General features: G+C 41.5%; 1 protein-coding gene across 2 annotated transcripts; it reads left to right on the forward strand.

Moving 5' to 3' along the window:
• The first annotated feature begins 5,897 nt into the window (after nucleotides 1-5,897).
• Nucleotides 5,898-8,271, forward strand: adcyap1b (adenylate cyclase activating polypeptide 1b). 2 transcript variants are annotated; one of them, XM_054596238.1, is made up of 4 exons: nucleotides 5,898-6,007; nucleotides 6,935-7,072; nucleotides 7,405-7,509; nucleotides 8,088-8,271. In XM_054596238.1, the coding sequence occupies exons 1-4, from the start codon at nucleotides 5,904-5,906 to the stop codon at nucleotides 8,269-8,271; spliced, it is 531 nt and encodes a 176-aa protein (XP_054452213.1). In that variant the 5' UTR covers nucleotides 5,898-5,903. The 2 variants fall into 2 exon arrangements, with proteins under 2 accessions (XP_054452213.1, XP_054452212.1); XM_054596237.1 differs by lacking the exon at nucleotides 7,405-7,509 and having other exon boundaries at nucleotides 5,904-6,007.
• Nucleotides 8,272-10,337: the final 2,066 nt, after the last annotated feature.

Raw genomic sequence — 10,337 nt, forward strand, 5'->3', positions numbered from 1 at the left:
TGCTTATTTATAATACTTATTTTTGACTTGTTTTTTATCTTGTTTTTTTACTATGTACTATGTACTAATAAAGGATTATCTTGTCGTATCTTATCTTATCTTAATTTCATTCAACTTTGAATCCTATTTGAGGGTCCAGTCCACTGACTACCATAAATAATAACAGGCCTTTTATGGTTCATAAGAGCTGCGGGGAAGATTATTTTAATTATCAATTCAGCTAATGATACTTTTCTCAATTAATTGTTTTGTTTTATAAATAGAGGAAAATTACAGTTAATTGCTTGTTTTGTATAAACAAACCTAAAGATATTCAATTTACAATAGTAACTTATAAAACAGAGAAAAGCAGGAAACTATCCAATTGGAATATATAGAAGAAAGTAATGATTATTTTTTTCTTTACTTAAAAATTATTATCAAAATAGTTTTCATGTCATGTCAATAGACTGATCATTTCAGGATTCTTTGTAGTGAACAGAAACATTATAATTGATGTTTTGAGATGGAAAATAAACCAAAACAATACAAAAACACTTCACCAAAAACTTTTTTGCTCTGTAGTTTCGTTGATGTAGGTTCTTACCGGCATGTTCTATTATTTTCGATGGCACTTGAACGTCACATCATCTCCTATTGAATGGTTTTCCCTTGTGACCAATATGGCCGACATCCCTGCCTCAGTGTGAGGAGAAGAGCCATCATCTGGCTTCATACCAAATATATAAAACGGTTTTAATTTTTTATCTCTGAACCAAATTAAGTAAAAAATCTTATTATTCTTATAAAATGTATGACATAAAATAATGATGTTGTATGGTGCTGTTTGACCTTTGAACCCTGATGGCTATGTGCTTTCTCTAGGCTGTATGGAAGGATGAATGGGACTACAAATCATTTCTACTCAAAATCACATTATTATTATTAGTATTATTATTATAGGCTATGATAGGTATGATAGCCTGTTTAACTTTCTGTCAGTCACGTGACATTTCCAAAGGGATATACAGTGGGCCTGCGCTTATGTTATTGCTATATGATTATAGAAGTAAAAAGCTAGAATAAGGCTGTTTTTAGGAGTGGAGGGTCATGTTGAAATTGTATCTTAAATATCTTGTATGAGCAATAACTATGACTGCAATGCTTCAACACTGCAGGGTCATTAGTGTCAGATCTTCTCTTAGATGCAGTTTGAAGTGATCTGCTGACCCCTACTGACTTGGACTGCACTGTGCCAGGAGAAGCTCTGGACGTGTCCCCCAGGGAGACGTCTCCAAAGCGGCCCCTGCGGGTAACAAGATGTACACACACACACACACACACACACACACACACACACACACACACACACACACACACACACACACACACACACACACAGAGGCCTAAATCCAAGTTTGTGACTGTATTTCTGGAACTCCCCCAGGTGTCAGGTTAGATTATTTCCTCACAGATATGTATTTCCGTAAAAAATAATAAAATTAAGATTCATCCTCAAAACGTGATGTGAGCCTGAAGTTGATCGTGTCTAATTGTTGGGATGATTAGATTCTTTGAGGGGTAACAGTGGAGTTGTAGCCTCAGTGTTGGCGACCTCTCCAAGGGGTCACAAGAGAATTGGAGATTTAAAATGCCACAATAAAGACAAATCATAGACATAACAGGAAATACAATACACACTATGTATTTTCTTGCTTTAGGCCTATGTGCATTTGGTAGGTCCTTATTTACCCTTCACTAAGCCCCGCCCCTTGCCCCATACCCAAGCTGTCAGAGCTACCATGGAGTCACTAACTGCACTACAGTGAGAAATATGATCAGATTTTAGGAGAAACTAAAAAGCCATTTTAGACAGAAGTGTCCACAATATGCGTTTGATGGCTGATGTGAGACGAATTCAGCAGCCTTAAAACAGGTTAAACATAACATAACATAAACATTACATTCATTTATAAAACATTTGAAAATATAAAAAGAACAGTGGTATGTTTTAGAATAAGGCTGGCAGTAATGTGTGTGTTATGTAGTGTTTACCATAACACACTCTGCTAACGTGAGCTCCACGTTGTAGAAACGTATATATCTCCTTCCAAACTCTCCAAGATCACAAGTCTCCCTATTACACAACGTTTGACCACGACTAGCTACACATCCAACCAGCATGAACATGAAGAGAGAGTCTGTGGAGCAGAGCCAGGTAGTTATGGGAGGGGCTGTCTCATGCTAAGCTATGATTGGCCAGTCTGCGTCCAAGGGGCGGGACTTAGCGAAGGGTCATTTGAATGAGTATATAGTCATGGGCCAACATTATGAAGGATATAAATATAAACATGTGTATTGTATTTCACTTTGTTTCATGGTTTCATATGCTTTGATTTAGTCATTTTACATCTTCCATACAAGATCTATCACCTGCAGCAAGGGCCTCACTGCTGCATTCTAATGGGTTAAAACCAAATCCCCTGGACTGTATGAGACTTATGATGCTGAATCAAGGCTGCTCTCACAAGTAGTCCTAAGAAACCTACAGAAAACTGAATGAATGCAAATCATATGCAATCGACGTAGTCATTAACCAGGAAGGCAATGCAATAGAAGTGACTCAAATGAACCCAATAAATCCCCATTTTGGTATTCTAACCTTTATACAAACAAAATCCTATTCTATAACAATTCAAAAGATCATATAATAACATTGTGGATTCTACAAATAACGCTGGTGCTTGATCACAACACAATTCCTGATTAAATAAAGGTTATAATCCAATGAAAGATATTTTGCTAATTAATTCCAATTCAAATCTCTTGTTGAGAGAGTGGAGATGGAGCCTCCTGCCATTTGTTCTGGTGAGAAAAACACACAACAGATTTCTGTTATGGTTGTTAAATGTGAGACTATTGACTCATCTCTTCTCTTCTCTTCTCTTCTCTTCTCTTCTCTTCTCTTCTCTTCTCTTCTCTTCTCTTCTCTTCTCTTCTCTTCTCGGCGTTTCTCTGCTTGTCCTCATGATGGCGCTACTGAGCTGCTCCACATCACTGTGAGTCTGCTCCGTTTATATAGAGTTTAAGTTGTGCTCTTCGTGGGAATCGTGCCAAGAGAAGAAGAAAGATAAGTTGTGGACAGACACCCCCCCCCCCCCCCCCCCCCCAGACCCCCCCATCCCACCTCCTCTCCTCCCCATCCCTCCGGCGGTGGCTGGCTCTGTTCGTCATATTGCGTCAGAGTAAACAAAACGCTGACGTGAATCTCTCTCTCTCTCTCTCTGTCTCTCTCTGTCTCTCTCTCTCTCTCTCTCTCTCTCTCTCTCTCTCTCTCTCTCTCTCTCTCTCTCTCTCTCTCTCTCTCTCTCTCTCTCTCTCTCTCTCTCTCTCTCTCTCTCTCTCTCTCTCTCTCTCTCTCTCTCTCTCTCTCTCTCTCTCTCTCTCTCTCTCTCTCTCTCTCTCTCTCCTCTCTCTCTCTCTCTCTCTCTCTCTCTCTCTCTCTCTCTCTCTCTCTCTCTCTCTCTCTCTCTCTCTCTCTCTCTCTCTCTCTCTCTCTCTCTCTCTCTCTCTCTCTCTCTCTCTCTCCCTCTCTCTCTGTCTCCTCTCTCTCTCTCTCTCTCTCTCTCTCTCTCTCATCTCTCTCTCTCTCTCTCTCTCTCTCTCTCTCTCTCTCTCTCTCTCTCTCTCTCTCTCTCTCTCTCTCTCTCTCTCTCTCTCTCTCTCTCTCTCTCTCTCTCTCTCTCTCTCTCTCTCTCTCTCTCTCTCTCTCTCTCTCTCTCTCTCTCTCTCTCTCTCTCTCTCTCTCTCTCTCTCTCTCTCTCTCTCTCTCTCTCTCTCTCTCTCTCTCTCTCTCTCTCTCTCTCTCTCTCTCTCTCTCTCTCTCTCTCTCTGTCTCTCTCTGTCTCTCTCTCTCTCTCTCTCTCTCTCTCTCTCTCTCTCTCTCTCTCTCTCTCTCTCTCTCTCTCTCTCTCTCTGTCTCTCTCTCTCTGTCTCTCTCTCTCTCTCTCTCTCTCTCTGTCTCTCTCTCTCTCTCTCTCTCTCTCTCTCTCTCTCTCTCTCTCTCTCTCTCTCTCTCTCTCTCTCTCTCTCTCTCTCTCTCTCTCTCTCTCTCTCCTGGGTTGGGCTTTAGGCCTGATATTCAGTGTTGAGCTCAGTAACCTGAGTTAGGTGATTAGAACCAGGCCTCGTTCAGGAATGCATGCTGGCGAGAACCCTTCAAATTAAAAGCCTCATAACTTCAATTTAACACTGAATGTGGAAATTGAAATTGTTATTTTCTCAGTTTATACTTCTAGCACATGATGAGTAGCATATTAAAGAGGAGCAGACAGAGGTGGGACTTATATCCATCATTAGGCCCTGATGCTCCTTCATTCATTCCCACGCATAAACCAGCTTCACGCCCTTTCCTGGAGGTTTTTTTCGTTGTAACGTTTCATTGTAACGACACAGACATCAGAACAGTGTTGGTGAGAGGACCGTTTCTAAAGCCACGTAGGCTGAAGAGCTCTCTGAAGCAGCATCCTGCGTCACCAGCTCCACATCACATTACGTGCCTGGTTTATTTCAACAACCTAACAGAGGCCGTTAAAGCCCCCCTCAGTATAGTGAACACTTATTGGAAACGATTAGAAGAAGTGACTTTAAATCCAGCAAAAAGCCGCAATTTGAGACCAATGGTTTCATGGTTTCAGCACCGGACAGCTCCTGACTCCCCGGAGGCCTCGGGGTCGGTCAGGAAGTCTGAATCCCCACACCCCCTCCCATCAAAACCATCAGGTCACACGAAACCAACCACCACCACCAGCACCAGCAGCACCAGCAGCACATATGATCATTTCCCAGCTCTGTCATAGTCATAAAAGCCTCATTGGACGCACTAATGACGTGTGGGTAATAATTGATTTGTATTGACCGTCACATCATCCTGTGTAAAGTCCATTCACAAACAATGAGTTTTTGTTTTATGTTGTTTGTTTGATATATATATATATATATATATATATATATATATATATATATATATATATATATATATATAAATATATAAAAGGAAAAAAGTTTGGAAACAAACTTCCATTTGAGGATGGTGGGGGTGGGGTGAGGGTGACGGATGCATCGATGGAGGAAGGAACTGTACTTTTTTATTTTTTATTCCGGGAGGCAAACTTGATGACGTCTCTAGCATCCTTAATGTGACATACTGGAGGGAGGAGGGAGGAGGGGGAGGAGGAGGAGGAGGAGGAGGAGGAGGAGGCTTATAGGATGCATGGATAAAACTCCAAGGCAATCACAGCTCAGGACAAAAGTTTGAGAGCAGCGATATGCAGACGAACGCACGACGCTCTGCCACAGAGATCACCTGCTGGACTCCTCACAGAGTCTAAAGTGAGAGCAGGACGAAGAGGAGCACACGTCTCTCTCTCTCTCTCTCTCTCTCTCTCTCTCTCTCTCTCTCTCTCTCACACACACTCACAGTCTCTCTACCACAGCCGCGCCCGGATCGCATCCCTCAGCACAGCAGCTCTCTCCCCGTCCTGATATAGGTATGTGGCTTTAATCTTTTAAACTCGGAGTCATGCATTGATGGAGAGCGAGATAAAGTGATGGAAATGATTCCTTTTTTTTTGTTTGTTGTTTGTTTGCACTGCATGAGATCTTCTGTTGTATTGAGACTTTGGCACTGCATGCAATGGATTCAGTGTCAATACCAGTTAAACTTTTTACGAAACGGGATTAATAAAAACAGACAGAAATCTTATTTTTTTAATATTTATTTTTTATATACAAACTGTGTCCAGTTTCTTAAATTCGATCCAGCTTTGTAGTTTGTGATAAGAGAAGCAGCATGTGAATGAGAACAAAGAGCTCCAGAGGAGTGACTGACTGTTTAATCTTACATGTGTTTTGTTTCTAACAGCATGGCCAGTTCGAGTAAAGCCACTTTAATCCTGCTGGTCTACGGGATCTTAATGCACTACAGCGTGTTCTGCACACCTATCGGACTAAGTTACCCTAAGATCAGGTATGTAGCTGTGTGACTGTAGTCATGTCTTAACTGATCCATGCTGCTGCTGAACACCAGTTGATGAATGGTTGCATTGCATTGATCATTAATCATTTGATCTCATTTGGAGATTTGGATTTTGGCACTTTTATTTCAAATAAGTGTGCGTAATTGCGCACAATTAAAAAAAAAAACAGAATTGAGTGGTATAACTAAAGGAAATAGTCATTTTAACACGCAGATGCAGCTCTTGTGTGGACAGTGATAATGGAAATTGCCATAAAGGTCTCTGTCCGGTGGGACTGTTCACAGAAACCCTTATTAAAAACGAGAGTGCAGTCAGTGCAATTAATATATTATAGCCTGATGACGGTGGACCGGCGTCACCAGGAGAGCAGAACGAACAGGAGGCTCTATGCAGTTAACATTTATTATTTTTTTTTTTTTTCCTGTAGAAAGCATTTCCATAATTTGGGCGTGGCTCTTATTCAGTCTGATATTTCACTTCTAATTGCGGCATTCTTTTAATAATAAAATAAATTGGCTCCACGCCTCCACTGATCATTTTCACACCCTTTGTTTCGATTCTTTAATTATTAATGAGGCTTCAGCACGTGTTAAGCAGCAGCAGGTTGAATTAAATACACATTTCCCCCGATGAAGAAAAAAATATATATTTAAACAAAGAACATAAAAACGAACACACACATTTAACACATTTTATTGGCCATTTATTTCTTGGTCACATTTAAATAATTCGTTTTCTGGTTTTATTTGAAACACCTCCACATATTGATTTTCGTTTCCTCCTCTTGTCTCTTAATGCATTTTAATCTCCACAATGATTTAAAACAAAAAAACAAAACGGATGCAGACATTTTGGCATTCTGTCGCTGCTGCATCACCTGCAGATCAGATCTGTGATGAATGTTCTCCTTTCTCCAGACTTGACAACGACGCCTTCGATGAGGATGGGAACTCGTTATCCGACATGGGCTTCGATGGAGAACAGATTTCTCTCCATCGAAGCCCTCCGTCCCTGAGCGACGACGCCTACACGCTGTACTACCCTCCGGAGAAGAGGTAATAAACCTGCTCAGCAGCCGGATTTACATTCTTTTAAATGACTTCTTTGCTGTTTTTTTGCGATAATGTTTGCTTGCTTTGTTTTTTTTCTCCAGAGTTTCTCATGTTATTTGTTCAGTGTTATTTTCATACCGAGTAGCCTAAAATGTTGGTTCCAAATACTGGTAATAATCAAGATTTAAATAAGGTGGGCAGCACGGAAGGATAGTCTGTGTGTAAAAATAAATAAAGGTGTTAAATGCACATTTTAGGCTACTTCTGATCATTTTGTCTGCGCTTTTTCTTTAAGTCACTGATGATCTATGTGTTTTGGCGTTTTATCATCTCAGACCAGAAAGGCATGCTGAGGAAGAATTAGATAGAGCCTTGAGGGAGATCCTGGGTCAGTTAACAGCGAGACATTATCTGCATTCTCTGATGACAATTCGTGCAGGGTAAGGGCATTTCTTATGTTCACCTGCAGTCATCACATTACAGTCATCACATACAGTCATCACAATACAGTCATCACATTACAGTTAGTCAGGCTGCTGCATCTCTTTCATCTGATGTGCGTGTTTTATTCTTAATATCATTTGTATATTTATATCTATATATCTCTCGTCATTTTCATTGTGTTTCTGTTTGTTGTTGTTGTGTCCTCTCTTAACATTGAGGGTCAGACTTAAAATACACTTCGATTTATCTGTAATTGATCCATATAATTGATTTGGTTTTCCCACGCTGCTCTGATGCGTCAGAATACGCAATGGGCCGAATTAATCATTTATAACTTTTCCAAAACGCTTAACATCATTCTTTACTCTCTCTTGCTTGCCCCCCTTTTTTTTTTTTTTTTTTTAAAAAAAAAAAAAAAAAGCATAAAAGGCCCCGAAAATGAATTATTAATGATTCTAGGCAAGATGAAGAATTTGTCAAAGCTAAAATGTCAAATCAAAAAAATAAAAAAGAGCAGGAATGTGTTGCAGGCTGCAGCTTTACTAATGTTGTTCCTTGTGTTCTGTTCTTACAGTGAAGACAACAGCATGGAGGAAGAGTCAGAGCCTTTATCCAAAAGACACTCAGACGGGATCTTCACCGACAGCTACAGTCGCTACAGAAAGCAGATGGCGGTGCAGAAATACCTGGCAGCGGTTCTGGGGAGAAGGTACAGACAGAGAGTTAGGAACAAAGGACGCAGACTTGCCTATTTGTAGCGTTGCTGGCCAGCCTGCCTCCTGTGTACATACATCAGTCATCAGATAGACCGACAGTGGACTGCGCCTGTGTTCTTTTCACATGTATTTATGTATGAAGTAAAGCCATTAAAATGAATATTTTAATAATAATATCGTTTTTTTTTTTTTTTTCTTTTTGTACAAAAGGCACTTGATACCGCACAGTTATACTTTGTGGACCAATATTTTATTTTTCATGTTGAGATGTTCGAAACAAAACAAAATGGCTAAAAAAAAGAAGAAATTAGTAAAAAAAAAAAGAAGAAAAAAAATAATTGTGCACCTTCAACATTATGCGCTTGGAATCTCTAAAGGTCATCTACATATGCAGAAAATAAATAGATTTTAAAAAGACAATCAAAGTATTGAATGTTATACTTATTTTTGTAACCAACGTTCTATTTTTTTAGTGTTGTTTGTTTTTCCGAACAGGCCCCAAAGAAGCAGTGAGCATGCTATGTGAGGCATAACGGGCTTATCCTAAATGAAAGATGTTCCCTCCTCCCCCCCCCACTACCCCCCTCCTCCTCCTCCTCCTCCTCCTCCCTCCTCCTCCTCCTCCTCCTCCTCCTCCTCCTCCTCCTCCTCCTCCTCCTCCCTCCTCCTCCCCTCCTCCCCTCCTCCTCCTCCTCCTCCTCCTCCTCCTCCTCCTCCTCCTCCTCCTCCTCCTCCTCCTCCTCCTCCCTCCTCCTCCCTCCTCCTCCTCCTCCTCCTCCTCCTCCTCCTCCTCCTCCTCCTCCTCCTCCCTTAATGGGAGCTCTGTGGGTTCCTAAAGCTTGCTGCCCCCCTCCAGGGGAATTCACATGGCTTTTGTCCAGCAGCCTATCATTTGATGGAGAACCTGATTGGGCTCACACGGCCATTCATGTAACTGGTGTTAAAATCCGACCGCCCTCTTTTGAGCAGAAAATTTTAATCGCAGGCTTTTGCAAGGACACCATTGCCTTTACTAGAGATAAAGGAAGCACTCAAGTTGCTGTTAACAGTATGCGGTAAAACACTGCTTGCTCACTTGCCTCAAAGTCATTTCCTGTGGGGAGATAAGTCGTGCTGTGTTAAGAATGTTCCATAAGTGTGTGTGTGTTATGTACAGTACAGAGTTACACAGTGCACATATTCATCTCCATGTTGTCTGTGATCAGTCAACAGAATTATTGGGAAGAATGTGCTTCAGCTGTTGATTGTCTTTGGGCAGCACTACAGATATTCAGAACGGACCCAGAACAAGATGCAGGAAATGAAGCATTTTTTTGTTTGTGACCAGAGGTGGAGAGGAAAGGTAGCATCTGAGTTACAGTTAGGGATATTTAACTCTGTATTCTTATTTATTGGTGCATGTGGAAACTGACACCTCGCTGACTTTTGCTTAGAAACTGCATGCCATCGTGCTTTTATTTTGGAATTGTGCTATTTGGGTAGGTGGGCTGTGCTACGCCTATTTCAGCACCACTCCCCCCCTTCAGATGTGTTGGAAAATGTGAAAAAGGAGGGCTAGAGGTGGTGGAAGCTGGTACTGCACTGACTTGTTGAATTTGTACCTCCCTTGCTGCTGTCATTGTGGATAGTGATAGTCATCGAGACGAGACACTGGACCCCCCCCCCCCCCTCTTTGCTGATTGCCTTTGTCCTGGTAGCGCTTTTAAAAAAAGATTATTTTGCTTCTAGATCGCCGTGCTCGATAGCTGATTCGACAGTGCTGTGGTTCTTTGTTGAGATGAATCTGATCTGTGTAAGGTGTCTGCTGAGGTTTGTGCAGGAAGGATGTGATGAAGAAGTGAGAGAGAGGTGTGCATGAAGAGGAAGACAGAGCTGGAGACAAAGAGAGGATGTTTGTGTGTGAGAGAGAGAGAGAGAGAGAGAAAACAAAGTGACATAAGAGATGGGGTGCAGCATCCACAAGCCTGAGACAGAGGTGGTCACACCTGGATACAGAGACAAACAAGAGGAGAGAGCGCCGCCGCCTCTCTTCACCCACCAAAGTAACATCGGGTTCAATGAGTCCGACAGAAAACATCAGATGTTAGAACTTTTAGATTGGTATCAAC

Source organism: Anoplopoma fimbria, chromosome 3 (assembly GCF_027596085.1).
Source record: "Anoplopoma fimbria isolate UVic2021 breed Golden Eagle Sablefish chromosome 3, Afim_UVic_2022, whole genome shotgun sequence".
NCBI classification, from domain to species: Eukaryota; Metazoa; Chordata; class Actinopteri; order Perciformes; family Anoplopomatidae; genus Anoplopoma; species Anoplopoma fimbria.

Excerpts from the sequence above, each read along its gene's own strand:
- adcyap1b (XM_054596238.1), top strand. The coding sequence starts at position 5,904 with ATGGCCAGTTCGAGTAAAGCCACTTTAATCCTGCTGGTCTACGGGATC. Across the intron at positions 6,008-6,934 it reads CTAAGTTACCCTAAGATCAG|ACTTGACAACGACGCCTTCG; the intron begins GTATGTAGCTGT and ends TCCTTTCTCCAG. Across the intron at positions 7,510-8,087 it reads CTGATGACAATTCGTGCAGG|TGAAGACAACAGCATGGAGG; the intron begins GTAAGGGCATTT and ends CTGTTCTTACAG.